At 41.8% G+C, this 21,796-nt stretch overlaps 1 protein-coding gene across 8 annotated transcripts in view; it reads left to right on the forward strand.

Annotated features, from left to right (window-relative positions):
• The window catches only part of LOC137341515 (nuclear receptor subfamily 2 group C member 1-A-like), a 95,525-nt gene that overhangs the window by 64,137 nt on the left and 9,592 nt on the right, over positions 1 to 21,796 (forward strand). For 5 of the 8 annotated variants that reach the window (XM_068004642.1, XM_068004641.1, XM_068004643.1 and 2 more), the window contains 10 exons: positions 1,825 to 1,959; positions 2,366 to 2,593; positions 4,893 to 4,977; positions 7,541 to 7,720; positions 7,834 to 7,981; positions 10,107 to 10,200; positions 10,284 to 10,483; positions 11,126 to 11,300; positions 14,555 to 14,676; positions 16,962 to 17,101. In XM_068004642.1, the coding sequence (XP_067860743.1) occupies positions 1,825 to 1,959; positions 2,366 to 2,593; positions 4,893 to 4,977; positions 7,541 to 7,720; positions 7,834 to 7,981; positions 10,107 to 10,200; positions 10,284 to 10,483; positions 11,126 to 11,300; positions 14,555 to 14,676; positions 16,962 to 17,101 (1,507 nt within the window). The remainder of the gene's footprint in view (positions 1 to 1,824; positions 1,960 to 2,365; positions 2,594 to 4,892; positions 4,978 to 7,540; positions 7,721 to 7,833; positions 7,982 to 10,106; positions 10,201 to 10,283; positions 10,484 to 11,125; positions 11,301 to 14,554; positions 14,677 to 16,961; positions 17,102 to 21,796) is intronic. The other 3 variants (XM_068004648.1, XM_068004646.1, XM_068004647.1) reach the window with 2 other exon arrangements.

The following is a 21,796-nucleotide window of genomic DNA, read 5'->3' on the forward strand; positions in this document are numbered from 1 at the left end:
GTTTTGCACGTCACTCTTTTAAAGAGCCTTAAAGCTAGTAAATACAGTGGTAAATTTAGTTACTGAAAAGTGGCTGGACAGTAGAAAGCAGATGGTGATGATAAAACGGGAAACATTCTTGGAGTTGTAACCAGCAGCTGTCTGACAGTATAAGCACTATGGGCGTGTGCATTCTCTGACCACTTTGGTAGTGATGTCGTAAATGTGTTTGTGAAGATTTCTTCTGTGGAGTTATTCTAGCTAAATAATAAATGCATTCTTTTGGAGAGTGCTTACAATTTCTCCAGAAACAGCAAACTGAGGAAATCTGCTCAAATGCATTTACAATGCCACTATACAAAGAGGAGTTCTCACCCCCAGTAGTACCACTCGTAACGTTAAATTTGCTGATATCAAGCTGCTTGGCCAGGTGACAAGTATAGTGGAGGTTGATGGCATGGGGGAGGGGTGCGAGGTGGGGGGGGTGGTGGGTAGAGAGGGAAGACGAGAGAACTGGAACAAATAACCAAAGGGGCTATGGAAAGATGGGCGATTTTAACGTGGCTAATGGACATTGGAATAGAAAAAGTGAACTGTGTACATTTTGAAGAGATGTCCATTAGAAAAGTGGAGAAAGGACCCTGGTGGTATCGTTGACTAAACACTGAAGTTATCCAGTCATTGTGAAGCTGTCCGAAGCAATGCTAATCGAGTACTGGCATTTTGATTTATTACAGGTTGAAACAAGTTAGTGTAAATTGTGAAGCAGCATTTTGAGTACTGTGCGCACTTTTGGGCACCATATGTTCAAAAGGACATTGAAGTGTTGGGGAGGAGCAACAAGAGTGTATTTACAACATAATCTAATTTACAAAGAGGGGCTCGCGGAGGCAAACTTTATTTCAATGGAGAACAGATTGAGCAGGGGTGTGATTCTTTAAATTGAGATATGAATGCTGTCGATGCAAGTAGGACATTTTATCTTGGATGGTGAGTGCCGAGCTAGAAGACACGGCTACAGGGTTAACAAATATTGAGCGCACGGATTTCCCGCATGGAGGAGCAAATTTTTGGACAGCAAAGACAACTGATGTGCCCAATAAAAAATAAGCTGATAAAGTATCTGATAGGAATGGAATTGAGATACCAATAACTATAACCGAGGTGTTCAAATACTCCATGGAAAGTCATAATTCTGAAGACCATGGCGATGCCACCTGTAAGGGTGGCAGACTGTTGTTCTGGAGCTTTGCTCAATTACCTTTGGGAGTCAGGAAAAATAATTGCTTTTTTTATATGCTCCATGCACATTGAAACTGTATATAGATTTTTGTTTTGCACTCTACTAAAGCTGTTTGTCGCACAAGGGGAATCCTCCCTGTTTAACAAACATGTTAATTAAAACAGGAAATGAATATGCTTAGTGTTTTGCCTCCTCTCTCTCCCACGAAGTAAATAAATTTCTTTTGAAAGTTGTAACATTCACAGCCTTCACTGATTTGAACTTGTTTTTCACTCGATTTTCCCAGTTTTAGCCAGGAAGTGGAATACAGCTCAGCCTGGCTCCGTAGAAGTGCTGTTTCGGTGCTATTATAAGCAACGATTACAATAGTAGAGCAGTTTGAAATTCTCGCTGTCCCAGCTGAGCAGGGAAGTGTGGTAATGAGGCACCAGTGGGAAACTGAATAGGAGGGAAAGAATGTGGGGGAGAATTTCGTACATTTTTTTTCTCTTAAAAGTTCACTTTAATTGCAGTGGACAGGGATGCTTTTTTAAAAACAATATTTAGTTAAAGTTAGATATGCCATTTTTATTTTTGTATATTTCCTGGCAACTTCCTCACAGGTCTCCCACTCTCAAGGGACATTATCTACTGTAGCTCCAGGAACTGTAATAGGACGACCAATAATGACCAGTACCCCACAGAGGATTCAGATTGTTCCCGCAGACCCTGGTGTCACAGTAGCACAGCGCATTCAGGTAGAATTTCTCTTACTAAAATGTGGTGAAAATAACCTAACAGTTGCATGTACTCGAGCAATAAAATACTGCAAACCTGTTCCATCCGCGATGGAAACTATTTTCAGTCTTTAAAAAGAAATAGCCAAATGTACGCAGGTTAAAAAGTCTGGCTTCCCTCCTCGTGTAAGTAGTTACTGGTCCATGTGGTGTCTTGTCTCCCTGCATTGTGCTGCCAGTATGTGAAAAGTAATAGAAAAATATGAGAAGATGAGCCTTAAGAGTTTTTGTTTAAATACATGAACTGTTTGCCTCATTGGTTATTGATATCTCCTGTTGGCTGCAGACCAAAAAGATGGCAGCATTATATCTAGATTTTCCCCCATCTATCCTTGTCAGCTACCAAACAATATGTTTTTATTTGTAGATTGTTACTGATCAGCAGACGGGCCAGAAGATTCAAATAGTCACATCGATGGATCATGGCGCAAGCAAGCAGTTCATCTTAACAAATTCAGATGGCACAACACCAAACAAAGTGATATTAGCCAGACCAGATTCGGGACAAGGAAAAGTCATCCTGGCCACACCTGACTCTGCAGGTCTCAACCAGCTCATTTTTACATCTCCTGATGGATCAGCACAGCATATACAGGTACAATGAATGTAAATCAGATGTATACAGGTTGTCGTAGCCTTTGTAATTAGAAAACTGCATGATGGAAGGTGTTATCAAGCGGCATTTACTCACCAATAACCTGCTCACTGATGCTCAGTTTGGGTTCTGCCAGGACCACTTCGTTCCAGACCTCATTACAGCCTTGGTCCAAACATGGACAAAAGAGCTGAATTCCAAGGGTGAGGTGAGAGTAACTGCCCTTGACATCAAGGCAGCATTTGACAGAGTGTGGTACCAAGGAGCCCTAGTAAAATTGAAGTCAATGGGAATCAGGGAGAAAACTCTCCAGTGGCTGGAGTCATATCTAGCACAAAGGAAGATGGTAGTGGTTGTTGGAGGCCAATCATCTCAGCCTCAGGGCAGTGTCCTAGGCCCAACCATCTTCAGCTGCTTCATCAATGACCTTCCCTCCATCATAAGGTCAGAAATGGGGATGTTCGCTGATGATTGCAGTGTTCAGTTCCATTCGCAACTCCTCAGATAATGAAGCAGTCCGTGCCCACATGCAGCAAGACCTGGACAACATCCAGGCTTGGGCTCATAAGTGGCAAGTAACATTCACACCAGATAAGTGCCAGGCAATGACCATCTCCAACAAGAGAGAATCTAACCACCTCCCCTTGACATTCAACGGCATTACCATCGCCAAATCCCCCATCAACATCCTGGGGGTCACCATTGACCAGAAACTTAACTGGACCAGCCACATTAATACTGTGGCTACAAGAGCAGGTCAGAGGCTGGGTATTCTGCGACTCACCTCCTGGCTCCCCAAAGCCTTTCCACCATCTACAAGGCACAAATCAGGAGTGTGATGGAATACTCTCCACTTGCCTGGATGAGTGCAGCTCCAACAACACTGAAGAAGCTCGACACCATCCAGGACAAAGCAGCCCGTTTGATTGGCACCCCATCCACCACCCAAAACATTCACTCCCTTCACCACCGGCACACCGTGGCTGCAGTGTGTACCATCCACATGATGCACTGCAGCAACGCACCAAGGCTTCTTCGACAGCACCTCCCAAACCCGCGACCTTTACCTCCTAGCAGGACAAGGGCAACAGGCACATGGGAACAACACCACCTGCACTTTCCCCTCCAAGTCACACACCATCCAGACTTGGAAATATATTGCCGTTCCTTCATCGTCGCTGGGTCAAAATCCTGGATCTCCCTACTTAACAGCACTGTGGGAGAACCTTCACCACATGGACTGCAGCGGTTCAAGAAGGCGGCTCACCACCACCTTCTCGAGCAATTGGGGATGGGCAATAAATGCTGGCCTTGCCAGCGATGCCCACATCCCATGAACAAATTTTAAAAAAATACATAGTTGTCAGTGAATTAAAATAATTAAATAGAGCTTTTGCATTCTATTCAATATTACTTGGATTGCTTTTTTATTTGTTCTCTGGTTGTGGGCTTCACTGGCAAGGCCGGCATTTATTGTCCATCCCTAGTTGTAGTTGCCCTGAGAAAGTTAGAAAAAAAGTTTGAAAATAAGAAACTGTGGGATTGTTGTAAAAACTCAACTGGTTCACCAATGTCCTTTAGGGAAGGAAATCTGCGGTCCTTACCTGGTCTGGTCGATATGTGACTCCAGCTCACACCAATGTGGCTGACCCTTAACAGCCCTCCGAAGTGACCTAGCAAGCCACTCAGTTGCCCCATCTTCTCAAGGCAACTAGGGATGTGCAATAAATGTTGGCCTTGCTAGTGATGCCCACATTCCGAAAAATGAATTTTTAAAAAAAACCATAGACAATATGGAAATGTAGTGATTCAATACTGTGTTCCTGACCAAGTTTGAAACTTTGACTAACCTGCTTTAAATGTTGGGACGTACTGTTTTTGTTTTTCTTTAAAAACCCTACAGATTCAATATTTTAGTGCTTCAAATTTGCCAGTAAATATTAATCTGTAGGTAATGTTGCACATCTAAACTTTGCTACATCTAGCCTTCACTGGAGCAGCTTGAGAATAACTGTGGCGAGTTTGCTAACTGAAGGCAGATGTTGGAAAATAATCGCAATCCAAGATATTCATAACTGCCCACCTGCTAGAAGTTTCCGCCTGGAATTTCCACTGGGGTTCTCCCTTTCTCCAATTGTAACTTTGACCAAAACCTCATAATAGCAACGTTTCTTTGGGACTTCCGTTAAAGTTACGGCAGGAAATCTGGAGAACCTCTGCAGAAATTCCAGCCCTTGATTCTCCTTCGTTCAATTTATTAAAAAAAAGCCCACATGTATTTGCATCTCCACCTGTGCAGATTGTGACCGACACTACTTCAGCAGAGCAAAGTACAGTCAAACCACCACTGGAGTTTTGTGTTGTTTGTGGGGACAGGGCTTCAGGTAAGAAAATGTTTCTTTATTCTCTGACAAATTAAAAAAATAGTTTGAGTTGGTTTTTGATTACACTGAAATAATACTTCTAACATATGTTTAGTGGCTATAAATTAGTTTTAATTGCACACATAATTATATCCCTTGAGGCGGATGGTGGTTTGACATTCTAAATCTGGAGACGTGCAGCGCTCTTTAGTTTGCTCATTCTTGTTCATTTTTTATACCCATCTTGAAAATCTACAATACCATTGTTGGCCAGGGTGCCACCATTTATTCTGAGAGACCCGATTGGTCTTTCAGGCCCAATTTCTCTTGTCTCATTGGTCCAACATACTTCATCGACAGGGCTGTTGACCAATGAGGTGGGAAAGGTAATAACGCCCTTTGGGAAAGAGAACAATCAGATTCGAGATTCAATATCTGTTGGCAGTCCCGCTACCTGGTGGTTCATTCTGCTCTTAAACTCCCTGAAAGAGTCAAATAGAGACAACAACATAAAGTGTGGGAAGCATAGAGCGAGAGTAAGGCTGATAGAAAGAGTAGAGGCAAAATAGCGGGATACAAAGAATTAGAGAGGGAGAAAAACAGGGTGACAATTGAAGGAACGGACACTTCTTGTTTTTGGCTGTTATGTTTTTCAGCTAAGTTACAAGACTACTGATTGTACTGTGTATGTGTATACACACTCTCGCCTAAGTCAGAAGGTTGTGGGTTCAGACCCCACTCTAGAGACTTAAGCACGTAATCCAGGCTGACACTTCAGTGCAGTACTTAAGGGAGTGCTGCACTGTCAAAGGTGTCATTTTAGGATGAGACTTTAAACCGAGGTCCCGTCTGCCCTCTCAGGTGGACGTAAAAGATCCCACAGCACTATTCGAAGAAGAGCAGAGGAGTTCACCCCGGTGTCCTGGCCAATATTTATCCCTCAACCAAGTAGATTATCTGGTCAGTATCTCTTTGCTGTTTGTGGGACCTTGCTGTGTGCAAATTGGCTGCCGCGTTTCCCCACATTATAACAGTGACTGCACTTCAAAAAGTACTTCATTGGTTGTGAAGCGCTTTGGGACATCTTGTGGTCGTGAAAGGTGCTATATACTTGCAAGTTTTTCATCTGTCTATCTCTGTCTCTGTCTCTATCTATCACTCAAAATCTTCCATCGCCACATATTTCCTGTCAATTTTTACCCCATGAAAAATTGCTGTTTCCACTATAAATTCCCTGTTCACATTTATAATAAAAACTGTCTAGGTAAACTTGTCATTTGCAGCACCTCCCATGACACTTACATAGGCAGTTTCCATTATAAGTGGAAATACGTAAGTAAGGATAGAATGAATGACTTTAAAATGGAGAATGAATTACATTTCTGCACCCTGGTCCTGTTAACCCTGGCCTCTGCCTCTAACCTTGCTTCACCTGAACACTACACTTGGTGCTGACTCCCCATGTGCAACTCCACGGGAGGCCAACCAGTACAAGTATAATGTTATTATATTTATATTTTTATGTGTGTGTAAAATAAAATATGCTCTGTGACTTCAACACTAGCACAAAATGTTCTTAATCATTCCAATAATCTATCTAACATTTCTTTACAATGCAACAAAATGTATTCACTTTTTGAAAAAATGAATTCAATATATTGTCGCATCAGGGCTAATTAAACTGGTCAATAATGTTTAAATATTCTCTGCGAACAGCAGAGAGACCACAGTATTACAGTATTTACTATATTTATATGAGGACCTTGTCCTTGCAATTACATTTAAACCCTGTGTATTTTGTTTGGCATTAATCTATTTCAGATCCCATTATAAAAGCTTTGGGTTCAAATTTTTAGTTTTCCTAATCTATTGCAATTTTTTTTTTAACGCCTTACTTTTGATGCTACTTGTAGTTTCCGTACTGCAGCTCTGGCTGATATTGGCTAACTGAGCTAAATCAGAAATTGAACCGGAGACCTTTTAAAAGTTCAGTAATAACTAGAGTTTCAGTAAATTTGGCACTACATCAGTTCTATTCTGATAAACTTGTGCCGAAGAATTTGCCACTTAGATCGTGACAGGAATATCCAGCTTTCAGATCTTTTGACCATAGCCCATTCAAGCAACTCGGTGTAAATACAAACTGCAATCCAGAAGATCTGTGGCTGTCACAATCCTTTTTCTCTTTATCAACCTAAATGATTAAACTTATTAAACTACAGTGTCTCTAAGCGAAATTTGACATCAAGTAAAATGGGATCATTTGATTGACACTTTATGCTTGGATCATCAGCTCTCTACACTTTGGAGCACCAATTCTATGCTTGGGATCATAGTTCTGCTTGAATCCAGGTCTAAATTTATCTGGAGCTGACTGACTGGTTTAACATTTACAATGATGACATAACTCAACACTTTTCCTGCTACCTGCTGCAGTATTTTTTCAGTGGAATATTGCGAGTGTTTGGCATTTCTAATTAACTGGTCATTGTCTATATTGTTTTTGGTTTTTTTGCTATCTTTGTGGACTATATGATTCTGTACGAGGATGCTAATCTTTTTTTCTCCTCCCCAAACTTTTTAGGACGCCACTATGGGGCAGTGAGCTGTGAAGGATGTAAAGGCTTCTTTAAAAGAAGCATAAGGAAGAACTTGGTATACGTCTGCAGAGGGTCGAAGGACTGTGTCATTAACAAACATCACAGAAACCGCTGCCAGTACTGCCGGCTGCAGAGGTGCCTGGCACTAGGGATGAAACAGGATTGTAAGTGAAGGACTGAGTCTCCAAATGATTCCTTCTCGCCTAAGCCCACTCACTAACTTAAATTTAAAAGAGTAATTGCATAAACCCTTGTGACGCTGTTTGCTTTTCAATAGCTGTTCAGTGTGAACGGAAACCGATCGAAGTTTCTCGAGAAAAGTCTGCAAACTGTGCAGCCTCAACTGAAAAGATTTACATTAGGAAGGATCTGCGGAGTCCTTTAGCTGCAACACCCACCTTTGTAACAGACAAGGAAAGTACAAGGTACCATGTAAATTTCACACTGTTATCGTAAATGGCAAATGTACAGTGATTAATCTGGAAAAAATACAATGGTGGCAGCACCAGTCTAGTTCATCGAATCATAGAAAGGTTACAGCACGGAAGGAGGCCATTCGGCCCATCGAGTCCACGCCGGCTCTATGCAAGAGCAATCCAGCTGGTCCCACTCCCCCGCCTTTTCCCCGTAGCCCTGCAAATTTTTTTTCTTTCAAGTACTTATCCAGTTCCCTTTTGAAGGCCATGAGTTAATCTGCCTCCACCACCCCCTCGGACAGTGCATTCCAGATCCTAACCACTCTCTGTGTAAGACGTTTTTCCTCATGTCACCTTTGGTTCTTTTGCCAATCACCTTAAATCTACGTCTTCTGGTTCTTGACCCTTCCGCCAATGGGGAACAGTTTCTCTCTGTCTAGACCCTTCATGATTTTGAATACCTCTATCAAATCTCCTCTCAACCGTCTCTGTTCCAAGGGGAACACCACCAGCTTTTCCAGTCTATCCACGTAACTAAAGTTCCTCATCCCTGGAATCATTCTAGTAAATTTCTTCTGCACCCTCTCTCAGACCTTCACGTCTTTCCTAAAGTGCGGTGTCCAGAACTGGACACAATATTCCAGTTGTGGCCGAACCAGTGTTTTATAAAGATTCATCATGACTTCCATACTTTTGTACTCCAAGCCTCTATTTATAAAGCCCAAGACCCTGTATGATTTTTTTTTTTAAACCGCTTTTTCAACCTGCCCTGCCACCTTCAACCATTTGTGCACATACCCCCAGATCTCTCTGTTCCTGTACCCCTTTTAGTGTTGTGCCCTCTAGTTTATATTGCCTCTCCTCGTTCTTCCTTCCAAAATGTATCACTTTGCATTTTTCTGCGTTAAATTTCATCTGCCATGTGTCCGCCTGTGTCACCAGCCTGTCTATATCCTCCTGAAGTCTATCACTATCCTCACTCTTTACTACCCTTCCAAGTTTTGTGTCATCTGAAAATTTTGAAATTGTGCCCTGTACACCCAAGTCCAAGTCATTAATATATATCAAGAAAAGCAGTGGACCCAGCACTGACCCCTGGGGAACATCACTGTACACCTCCCTCCAGTCCGAAAAACAACCGTTCACCACTACTCTCTCTTTCCTGTCCCTTAGCCAATTCTGTATCCATGTTGCTACTGCCCCTTTATTCCATGGGCTGCAATCTTGATGATAAGCCTACCATGCGGCACTTTATCAAACGCCTTTTTAAAGTCCATATACACCACATCAACTGCATTGCCCTCATCTACCCTCTCTGTTACCTTATCAAAAAACTCTATCTGGTTAGTTAAACACGATTTACCTTTAACAAATCCGTGCTGGCTTTCCCTAATCAATCCACCCTCATCAAAGTGACTGTTAATTCTGTCCTGGATTATCGTTTCTAAAAGTTTCCCCACCACTGAGGTTAAACTGACTAGCCTATAGTTGTTGGGTTTATCCTTACACCTTTTTTTGAACAAGGGTGTAATATTTAGACACCGAGAAGACCAAAATTGGTGGTGGGGGGTGGATTTAGATTTGAAAAGATAAATTGTTGCTTTTATTGACGAGTATGTATGAGGTTAAAGTGCTGCTTGCAGTGTTGAAGATGGTTCAGTTGGTAAGGCCTCTTTAGGGGAGACATTTGTTCTGATGTAAACAATGCAGAGACTTCCAACTGGTTCATTGCCCAGAATCATACATTTGCTACTGTTGATCCAGATTTTCTTACTAATTTCTGTACAAACAACAAATTAAATTGAGATAACTAGAAGCAAAATCCAATTTGAAGAGCGCCATTATAACATTCTTATTTTTCTACATTATTGGTGGACAGAAACTCAAATGAGATTACCCATGAAAACTAGCTAACTTCTGTCCCCCTTACTCAGAGCACCCAAACCACCCAAGTGTTGGGGAAGAGGGTACTGCACTTCCTCGTATTTCCTTTGTGGCTCTGGGAGGGGTGTTGGTGACAGCGGATAGCTCCATTAGTGGTAAAGTGGAGGGGGGCGAGGGAAGAAAATTAATAGATCGTCTGTGAAAGGGTTTGTTCTAGAAGTGCTAAGTCTTTCACTTTTGTTTCATAAAGACCTGCAGGCCTTCTGGAGCCAGGAATGCTGGTAAATATACAACAGCCATTACTGAAGACTGAGAGTGCTATGCTACTCACAGCCGAGAACAAGGTGAGATATGGTCCAGTTTACTCTGCTAAATCCCAGGGTCTCCTGTAAGTTCTATGTTCGGATAAACAAACCTTGATAACCAGTGCTTTTCATTTCAGGCTGAAACCTGTCAAGGTGACTTAAGCACCCTTGCAAATGTGGTCACATCACTTGCAAACCTAAGCAAATCAAAGGACCTGTCCCAAAGTAGTGCTGATTTATCAGGGATTGATGCCTTAAGTAATGGAGATGCTTCTTTGTCAGAAATGCAACAAGATGACCAGTGTGCCAGTGATATTACAAGGTAATTATCATCTGCTAAAGCACAACAAACTTTTTTTTTTAAAAAGAAAAAACTGAAGCAGGATGCTCATTTCATTTTGGACAATCGTATAACCTTTTTAAACTGCTGTACGTACAGTTCAGTTTTCTGACGTTTAGCTTTTTCTTGTTTGGTAATATCTTGAAAATAACTCAAACCCAAATGATTTCAGTTATTTCATTGAGATTATTGTGCAATGTAACATCTGTGGTTTGCAAAAGCACCCCCCCCCCTTCACTGCAAAAAAAAAAAGCATAATAGAAATTAATTTTGGAACATTATTGTGTGCCCTAGAAATAGCAAAAAATATGAAGCTATCCAGGGCACCTGTGTTTTTATATATATATATATATATATATATATAAATAAATATATAAAAAATACACACCAAACATCCCAACATCACTCTAAAGTTACCCTGGTGAAGTGTAGACTTCATAGTTACAAAAGTTAGCTACAGTACTGGAGAGTCAGCCACTTCAATCAATTGATTTATTTATGCCAAAGTCTTAATTAATTCTTCATACTACATTACCGACTTCTTAACATCTATAGTGCAGAAATGTGACTGGGAATGTTACTTGGATAAAACATGCCTGTATTTTCTGACTCTTGGTATTTCAGGGCATTTGACACGCTCGCAAAAGCACTAAACCCCGCAGAGGGGTCAGCCGTTCAGAATTCAGCCGAATGCATGGATACCTCGGGCACCAACATCCAGCTAATTAGCGGAGAGCAGTCCCTTCCGGTTGTTGAGATTGAGGGTCCTCTTCTCAGTGATGTGCATGTCACTTTCAAGGTATGGTTATGGGCAATCCAAGTTATTCTGACATAGGATGTTAAATTTCTTCACACTTCCACAACTTTTATTGATGTTTTATAAGCTTCTGCTTAGTCTAATGGTGATGGAGCTGTTACTGTACATTTTCTGAATTTTATACCGGAAAGTTTTATGACACCGTTTCAGGACCAATCATCTCAGCCCCAGGATATTGCTTCAGGAGTTCCTCAGGGCAGTGTCCTTGGCCCAACCTTCAGCTGCTTCATCAATGACCTTCCCTCCATCATAAGGTCAGAAATGGGGATGTTCACTGATGATTGCACAGTGTTCAGTTCCATTCGCAACCCCTCAGATGCAGTAAGACCTGGACAACATCCAGGCTTGGGCTGATAAGTGGCAAGTAACATTCGAGGCAGACAAGTGCCAGGCAATGACCATCTCCAACGAGAGAGTCTAACCACCTCCCCATGACATTCAACGGCATTACCATCGCCGAATCCTCCACCATCAACATCCTGGGGGTCACCATTGACCAGAAACTTAACTGGACCAGCCACTTAAATACTGTGGCTACGAGAGCAGGTCAGAGGCTGGGTATTCTGCAGCGAGTGACTCACCTCCTGACTCCCCAAAGCCTTTTCACCATCTACAAGGCACAAGTCAGGAGTGTGATGGAATACTCTCCACTTGCCTGGATGAGTGCAACTCCGTCAACACTCAAGAAGCTCGACACTATCCAGGACAAAGCAGCCCGCTTGATTAGTACCCCAACCACCACCCTAAACATTCACTCCCTTCACCATCTGCGCTCCGTGGCTGCAGTATGTACCATCTACAGGATGCACTACAGCAACTCGCCAAGGCTTTTTCGACAGCACCTCCCAAACCCCCGACCTCTACCACGTAGAAGGACAAGGGCAGCAGGCGCATGGGAACGCCACCTGCACATTCCCCTCCAAGTGACACATCATCCCGACTTGGAAATATATCACCGTTCCTTCATCGTCGCTGGGTCAAAATCCTGGAACTCCCTTCCTAACAGCACTGTGGGAGAACCGTCACCACACGGACTGCAGCGGTTCAAGAAGGCAGCTCACCACCACCTTCTCCAGGGCAATTAGGGATGGGCAATAAATGCTGGCCTTACCAATGATGCCCACATCCCATGAACGAATAAAAAAAAAAGTGAGAGATTTGAACAGTGGACCATATTTTCCCTTTGCCTCTTTAACAGACATGTAATAGGTGAAATCCGTTTGCCCATACGTTCTGCGTGCACTGAAATCCTCTGGTTTACTTGCAGTTTTATATACTAAATCATTTTTTAGAATTCCAAAACCCCAAACCATTTCTTTACAGTACACAGTAGGACACAGAATTGTCATTTGAAAAAATTAAATAAATGTAACCCGCTATCACATGGAGTGGTTGAGGCAAATAGCATAGATGCATTTAAGGGGAAGCTAGATAAGTCCATGAGGGAATATGTTGATAGGGTTACATGAAGTACGGTGGGAGGAGGCTCATGTGGAGCATAAACACAGGCATAGACCTGTTGGGCTGAATGGCCTGTTTCTGTGCTGTAAAATTATATGTAATTCTATGTAAAGGTAACAATAACTTGTATTTATACAGCGCCTTAATGTAGTAAAATATTCCAAGGCAGAGATGGAGAGGTTTAGGAGGAGAATTTTAGAGGGTAAAGTTGTTGAAAGTTAGTTACAAAAACTGCTCGCATGGTTTGTGCTTTTAATTTAATTTTGTGTTGCAATTAGTTTTGCAGTTGTACTAACATAAAAAAAGAAAAATGACTACTTGAAGCAAGTGAAATTACAAAGCACTATTTTTATTTATATTAAAAAAAAAACTATCCAGAAGGCCATATCAATATTCATCTTTCAGAACAGATATTTTCAGGAGTCCAATTTTGGAATCCAAAAATCCAGCATACAGTAACAGTAACAAGAAAATTGAATTCAGTGTGTCTTGTGTCACCTGAGGCTGTAATAGGTTGGTAGAGACACACAGAATGACCTCCAGCCCCCAATCCCTGGATTTTGCCCCCTCGAACCTCACTGAATTAAAGGACAAAAGATTTAAACAGAGAATTAAATATTGAGAGGGCACCCCTGTCTCTCAGAAATTGTGACAGAAGGCGAATTCATGGTGATAGAAAAGACAGGAATGTTTTGGAGACTATATCTGGCAGGTTCAAATATGAATTGAGGTCCCCTCTATTCAAAAGAAAATAAATTAACCATTTAATTAATTCCAAACACTAAATCTGTAATGTTTAACCTTGCCAACATAGGCAATTTTACATGTGCTTAGTAAAAGGACTTGGCTACATTCAGGTTTCATTTTTCAGCTGCTTTCTATTTCAGCATAAAGCTTGCTTCAGAAATTGTAGCCATAAATTAACAGTTGCTGTCATAGTAGAACATGTCATCATTTAGGTGTTTCTGATCTGTTTCTAATGGTCAGTAGTCCTTATCAGGGAAATATTTTTAAACTTCCAAATGCATAAGAGTTAGTAAAAACAGACTATTGCTGGGTGTCCAAGCTGTAACCCGCCCGCTCGATTACCTGACCTCTGAAGGCTTGGCAACTCTATTTCTATTTGCACTTCACTTTCGCACTCCACTGGTTACCCCTTTTTGGACATTAAGGGCCAAGATATGTGGGCTAGGCAGTCCGCAAATATAAAGGGCCTGAAATTCCAGTTGGACCGAGGCGCATCTGGGACGGATCATCGGTCAAAGGACCAGAAAGATCCCACCCTGTATTTTAGCTCCAACCATTTTCCAAAGGGTGGGTGGAGGACAACAGAATCCAGGGATTGGAGACTGGAGGTCATTCTGCACGCCCCAGCCAACCTATTACAGCCTCAGGTGACACAAGACACACTGAATTCAATTTTAAGTTGGTTACACAGCGATCCTGAGACTGATGGCTTTGTCTGTTGTGTTTCGTGGACTTGTGGTTGTGTCACATTTCAGGTAGTGCCTTGGGGAAGAAAAGTGAAATAGCAAGAAAAGGCTGTCCTATCAAGACATAACATGATGTGTATACATGTTGTAATTGATTCAAACAACCTAAATCTAGTAGTAAATGAGGGATGAAACAGGACTGTTGTAAAGAATAACATGATTTTCTTTTGATAGTGTCACTAACTAACTGCAAACTGAAATTCCTCTACTACATAAAGGAAGCTGTTCAGACTGGAAATTGGTTGTCTTGATATTAAGCAAGTGCTTGTTCTCCATCTGCAGCTAACTATGCCATCGCCTATGCCAGAATACCTGAATGTGCACTATATCTGCGAGTCTGCATCAAGGTTACTGTTTCTGTCAATGCACTGGGCAAGATCTATTCCAGCTTTCCAGGCTCTTGGGTTAGTGATTTATTTTTAACAACATTGTATTCCAATTTGCTATTTAGTACATATTATGACGTGTACATATAAGTGTGGTTCTCCCATGCTGTGGGATGTAAAACACGATTTTGCTGAAAAAATAACGGCGTCTGAACGCAGCACACTATTAGTGTGCAAATCAGTCAGCAACTTGTGGCGAGGAAGCGATACTCCGTGAATTGCGAATCGTCACAAGTTGTTGGCCGATTTGCACCACTCCACCATTAGCCTTGCAAAAACGGCATTTTGCGCTTAACCTCACCGTGATTTTCATGAAGTTGCTGCATTTGCACGTTAATTGCCCATTTAACGTGCCACAGAAAGTTACGTCTAGTAATTATCGGCGTAAGTACCCTTTTGCCGACTTGATGATTGTTAATGACTGTCAATCAACCACTCTGACCCAGAAAGTAAACAATTAAAAGTGTGGGCTCTCATTCCTTCAGGTTGTGAATTGTTTTAGGAGATTTTAAAAATTTTAAATTTTAAATTAAAAATTGTTTTTCTTACTTTTCCTTTGTCTTTTTTTCTCTCTTAATCCAATCATTCTTTCCTTCTTAGTTTCTCTTTCTGTACCTGATTTGACATTGAATTCACCCATTTTAATTCACCCTTCTTCCTCTGTTTATTTCTCCATCCTTTAATCTCATTGGTTTGTCGCATTGTTCATCAAAGTCCCAGGTGCCCTATTGCCCTCGCCGTGCTGTTATCAGCTCACTCTTCCAGTAATTTTGTGGGCATAAAAATTTAAAACCGAAACACGCAATTGTAAGTCTCTGGCCCATGATGATTAGCTGCAAATATGGCCTGTCCCTTTCAGGCCATTGCTCTTAATGACTTAATTCAGGTTATTGCAGCTGGCTGTAAACTGCTAAGATTATTCACGGGGCAAGAGTAATTGCTTGTAAATTTCAAGCTCCAGATCAGTGTTTGGCTTACTTTGTTTTGCATCTTTTTAAAAAAAAAAGTATGGTACTGAGAGTTGTGATGGACATGCATTAGCTGAAAAATATTTTATATGTACAAGCAGATCACCTATGACTGCTTATGGTGAGTCAGAGGTTTAATAAGAATGAGTGTGTTATGCCAACTAACGTTACTGGGGACACTGACTTATTGGCACTGGGGGAAGTCCAGGGACTCGGAAGCTTGGACGGGGGTCTCGGCCTCTATTTTGAGAGGGGTTCTAAGGTCTGGGAGCACTTGGAGTTGAACAAATGTTTTCAAATTCTCAATATATAAAACACAGGCAGCTATTGTAACTATTTAGCAGCAAATTTATGCCCATTGAAGTTTATCTTTAGGAAACAATTTGTTCTGCGTACGTGTTGTATAAATAGTCGGCCAAATTGCATCTAAAAGAAACAACTAACATTTATATAAGTACGTAAATAGGATTAAGTAGGAGGTGCGTTGGTGTATCGTGTTGAAGAACCATTGCATGTTGCTAAGTTGCAGTGATACAACATGAATTTCCTTCTGCAAGTCACCATATTACTGAGTTGCTGATCTCAGCTGTGTCATTGTAGGGAACCATGATGTGGAGATGCAGGTGATGGACTGGGGTTGACAATTGTAAACAATCTTACAACACCAAGTTATAGTCCAACAATTTTATTTGAAAATCACAAGCTTTCCCAAGGAAAGCTTGTCATTTTCAAATAAAATTGTTGGACTATAACTTGGTGTTGTAAGATTGTTTACAATTGTAGGGAACCACCAAGTAGAGAGAATGCAGGTTTCCATTTAGGTATTGAAAATTGGAGTGAGAGTTGTCACTAAGTTGCTTTTGACCACTATTTGGCATTGGAGGCCTGGGGAAAAACTTAGTGGGATGATGAGGGACCAAAGACACAGTCGAAGGGGAGTGCTTTTAGTGGGCCTTTGGAGTTAGGATGGTGAAAAGAACTCCGGACAGAATTCCAGAGGGCCAGGCTGTAGTGACTAAGAGTGGCCACAAGTGGTGGAGTGGAAGGAGCAGAGAACGAGTTGAATGGTGCCGGAGTGGAGGGTGCACGTGGGGATGTACAGCAGGAGGTGAAGCGAGGCCATGAACCGGGTATCAAAGCTGGGACATTCTGATCTCTGTAAATCAGTGCTACTTTACCCAATGGGCCATCGGATTCAGTACTACATTAGAATTTTTTAAAAAAATTAGAGGTTCTAAATTATTAGTGTGTAATTGATTTGTGAAAAGTTTAGTTTTTTGTCACAAGGTTTTATTACAGGTTTAAGAATTGTAAGTAGTTTATCTTTTTCCGCAGGCCAGACAATAATACAGCTTTGGTACGCGCTTGTTGGAACGAACTCTTTACACTTGGTCTCGCCCAGTGTTCCCAAGTGATGAATTTATCGACCATACTCACTGCAATCGTTAACCATCTGCAAACAAGTCTCCAGCAAGGTAAGCAGAGAGCTGCTGTACAAAGGTTGATTTGGGTATGTGCTGGCATAGTTCGAGCACTTCATTTAGTTTACCATGGGGTATTAGAGCATATGCTGTACCATGGAGTAATAGAACACAGGTGTGCTCTAAAGTGCTGCATCATGGAGTAACAAAGAAAAAGAAGTACTTGCATTTATATAGAGGTTAGAGATAGTATAAAACTAAAAGAAAGGGCTTGTACCAATTTAAAGAAAGAGCTTATACAAATGCAAAGAATAGTGGAGATCCACTGGACTGGGGGAGATGTAAAGAACAGCAAAGAGAGTAATAAAAGCTGCAAAAAGAGAATATGAGAACAAACGTGCAAGGGATATCAAGGACGACACAAAAGATTTTTACAAGTATATTAACCAAAAGAGGGTAGTGTGGGCTCCTTAAAGACAGATGCAGGTTATAATGAAAATATGGAACGGGCAGACTTGCTAAATACTGACTTTGTATTGGTCTTCACAGTAGAGGAAGAGGATAAAGTACCAGAGTTACGAGGAAAACTAAAAATAAATCAAGGGGAGGAACTAACTAGATTTAATATAATTTTTTAAAATGGCAATGGAAAAAATGAGACTGAAGATAGACAAATCTCCAGGACCCAATGGTTTCCATCCCAGGATATTAAAAGAAGTGGGTGAGGAAATTGTAGATGCTCTGGTCATGATCTTCCAAAACTCTGTCGATTCAGGAATTGTCTCCTTGGAGTGGAAAATTGCCAATGTCACTCCGTAATTTAAGAAGGGTAAGTGAGATAAAACAGGAAATTATAGACCGATTAGTCTAACATCTGCTGTGGGGAAGTGACTAGAATCTGTTAGGGACAGAGTGACTGAGCATTTGGATAAATATGAGCTGATCAGAGAGAGCCAGCATGGATTGTAAAGGGTAAGTCATGTCTAACGAATCTAGTTGAATTCTTTGAGGTGGTAACAAACGCGGTAGATAAAGGAGTATCTATGCATATTATTTATATGGACTTCCAAAAGGCATTCAATAAGGTTCCACATAAAAGACTGTTGGGGGAGAAATGAGAGTGCGTGGAATTGGAGGCAACCTTCTGACATGAGTAGGGAATTTGTTAGGAGTCAGAGAGTAGGGATAAAGGGTATGTATTCCATTTGGCAGGATGTGACTAGTGGTGTCCCCCAGGGATCTGTACTGGGGCCTCAGCTTTTCACTATATTTATAAATGACTTGGATAAAGGAATAGAGAGCCGTATACCCAAGTTTGCTGATGATGCTGAGTTAGGTGGCACAGTAAATAGTGCAGATGGGAGCAGAAAGTTGCAAAGGGACATTATTGGATTAAGTGAGTGGGCAAAATTGTGGCAGATGGAGTTTAAGGTGGGGAAATGTGAGATCATCCACTTTGGACCTAAGAAAGATAGCTCAAAGTATTTTCTAAATGGCGAGAAGCTAGAAACTGGAGGAGCAGAGAGATTTAGGGGTCCAAGTATAGAAGACACTCAAAGCTAGAGGACAGGACAAAAAAGGATTTAAAAAGCTAATGGAATGTTAGCCTTCATCTCAAGGGGGCTGAAATACAAAGGGGTGAAGTTATGCTACATTTTATAAAGCTCTGGTTAGACTGCATCTGGAGTATTGCATTCTGTGCACTGCACCTCAAGAAGGATATATTGGCCTTGGAGAGGGTGCAGCGCAGATTCACTAGAATGATACCGGGTCTAAAAAGGTTAAATTATGACAGATTGCGTCGACTAGGCTTGTATTCCCTCGATATAGAAGATTATGGGGTGATCTGATTGAGGTGTTTAAGATTTGATAGGGCAGATAGAGAGAAACTATTTCCTCTGTTGGGAGAGTCCAGAACAAGGGGGCAAAACCTTAAAATTAGAGCTTGGCCATTCAGGGGTGAGGTCAGGAAGCACTTCTTCACACAAAGGGGAGTGGAAATCTGGAACTCTGGGTCAGTTGAAAATTTTGAAACTGAGATTGATAGATTTTTGTTAGGCAAGGGTATTAAGGGATTCTGAACCAAGGTGGATAAATGGAATTATGATACAGATCAGCCATGATCTAATTGAATGGCAGAACAGGCTCGAGGGGCTGAATGGCCTACTCCTGTTCCTACAGCGCATTTTATGATCTCTGCAAAGCGCTTTACAGCTAAATAATAGAACACACCCATGCTCTAAAGTGCTCTGCCATGGAGTAATAGAACATAAGTATACTCCTGTAGTTCACCACGCACTAACTTTTAAATCTAATTTTCCTGGGTCACTTGTAATGGCACTGGGCGAAGCCTGGGATCAGGAGGCCTCCTCGTCCTCTAATTTAGAGCTTGTTGTGTGGCACTGGGAGACCTGAAGAGAAGACATTAAGTAAAGATATATAAAGCGTGGAATGATTTTTTTTTAACAAATGGGGACGTGGGCGACACTGGCAAGACAGTATTTATTGCCCATCCCAAGTTGCCCTGAGGGCATTAAGAGTGAACCACATATTGTGGGACTGGAGTCACCTATAGGCCAGACCAGATGAGGGTGGCAGGTTCCGTTCCCTGAAGGACATTAGTGAATCAATGGGTTTACGCCATAGTCTGGAAGCGATCATGGTTAGTTTTCTGACGCTAGCCCAAAATTTACCAGATTTATGAAATTCAAATTCATAACTTGACCATAGAAAAGATACAGCACAGAAGGGGGCCATTCGGCCCATTGTGTCCGTGCCGGCTCGAAGAACAACCAGGTGTCCGTCCTAATCCCACCTTCCAGCACCTGGTCCGTAGCCCTGCAGCTTACAGCACTTTAGGTGCAGGTCCAGGTACTTTTTAAAAGAGTTGAGGGTCCCTGCCTCTACCACCAATTCGGGCAGCGAATTCCATACATCCACCACCCTCTGGGTAAAAAAGTTTTTCCTCATGTCCCCTCTCATCCTTCCACCAATCAGCTTAAATCTATGTCCTCTAGTTCTTGAACTCTCCGCTAGGGGAAACAGGTACTTCCTGTCTACTCTATATCTAGGCCCCTCATAATTTTGTACACCTCAATCAAGTCTCCCCTCAGCCTCCTCTGCTCCAATGAAAACAACCCCAGCCTATCCAATCTCTCCTCGTAGCTGCAATTTTCAAGCCCTGACAACATTCTTGTAAATCTTCTCTCCACTCTCTCCAGAGCAATTACGTCCTTCCTGTAATGTGGTGACCAGAACTGCGCACAATACTCCAGCTGTGGCCTTACCAGCGTTTTATACAGATCCATCATTACATCCATGCTTTTGTATTCTATACCTCAGCTAATAACGGAGAGCATTCCGTATACCTTCTTCACAACCTTATCTACCTGTACTGCCACCTTCAGGGACCCGTGCACATGCACTCCAAGGTCTCTCACTTCCTCTAATCCTCGCAATATATTCCCGTTTACTGCGTATTCCCTTTTACTGTTTGCCCTCCCTAAGTGCATTACCTCACACTTCTCTGGGTTGAACTCCATTTGCCACTTTTCCACCCACTCCACCAACCCATTGATATCTTCTCGGAGTCTACAGCTGTCCTCTTCGTTATCAACTACACGGCCAATTTTTATATCGTCTGCAAATTTGCCAATCATGCCCCCTACATTCAAGTCCAAATCATTAATATATACCACAAACAGCAAGGGACCCAACACTGAGCCCTGTGACACACCACTGGAAACAGATTTCCATTCGCAAAGACATCCATCGACTTTTACCCTTTGTTTCCTGTTACTGAGCCAATTTTGGATCCAATTCGCCACATTTCCCTGTATCCCATGGGCTTTTACCTTTCTGACCAGTCTGCCATGTGGGACCTTGTCAAATGCCTTACTAAAATCCATGTAGACAACATTCACTGCACTACCCTCATCAATCCTCCTCGTCACTTCCTCAAAGAATTCAATCAGATTTGTAAGGCATGACCTTCCCTGAACAAATCCATGCTGACTATCCCTGATTAAACCATGCCTTTCCAAGTGACAGTTTATCCTATCTCTCAGTATTGATTCTAATAGTTTGCCCACCACCAAGGTAAGACTGACCGGCCTATAATTGTTCGGCCTTTCCCTCATACCCTTTTTAAACAATGGTACTAAGTTTGCAGTCTTCCAATCCTCCGGTACCTCCCCTGTATTTAGTGAGGATTGGAAAATGATCCTCAGAGCATCTGCTATTTCCTCCCTGGCTTCCTTCAATCGCCTAGGAAACAATCCATCCGGCCCTGGTGACTTTTCAACTTTCAAGGATTCCAGTCCCTCCAGTACTTCCTCTCTCGTTATGTTTATCTTGTCCAATATTTCACACCTCTCCTCTTTAACTACTACATCCAGATCATCCCTTTCCTTTGTGAATACGGAGACAAAATATTCGTTTAAAACCCTACCCACATCCTCTGCTTCTACACACAAGTTACCCTTATCATCCCTGATGGGACCCTTTTCCTTAGCTATCGTCTTGTTCTTAATGTACTGATAAAACATTTTTGGGTTTTCTTTAATCTTACTAGCTAATATTTTTTCATGTCCTCTCTTTGGTTTCCTTATTTCCTTTTTTACGTCATCCCTCTAGGCTTTCTGCAGTATTTAGTTTTCTGTGACAGTCATAAGCTTTCTTTTTCTGCTTTATCTTGCCCCGTATACTTCTAGACAACCAGGGGGCTCTAAATTTGGCAGTGCCACCCTT

Source organism: Heptranchias perlo, chromosome 24 (genome assembly GCF_035084215.1).
Source record: "Heptranchias perlo isolate sHepPer1 chromosome 24, sHepPer1.hap1, whole genome shotgun sequence".
NCBI lineage: Eukaryota > Metazoa > Chordata > Chondrichthyes > Hexanchiformes > Hexanchidae > Heptranchias > Heptranchias perlo.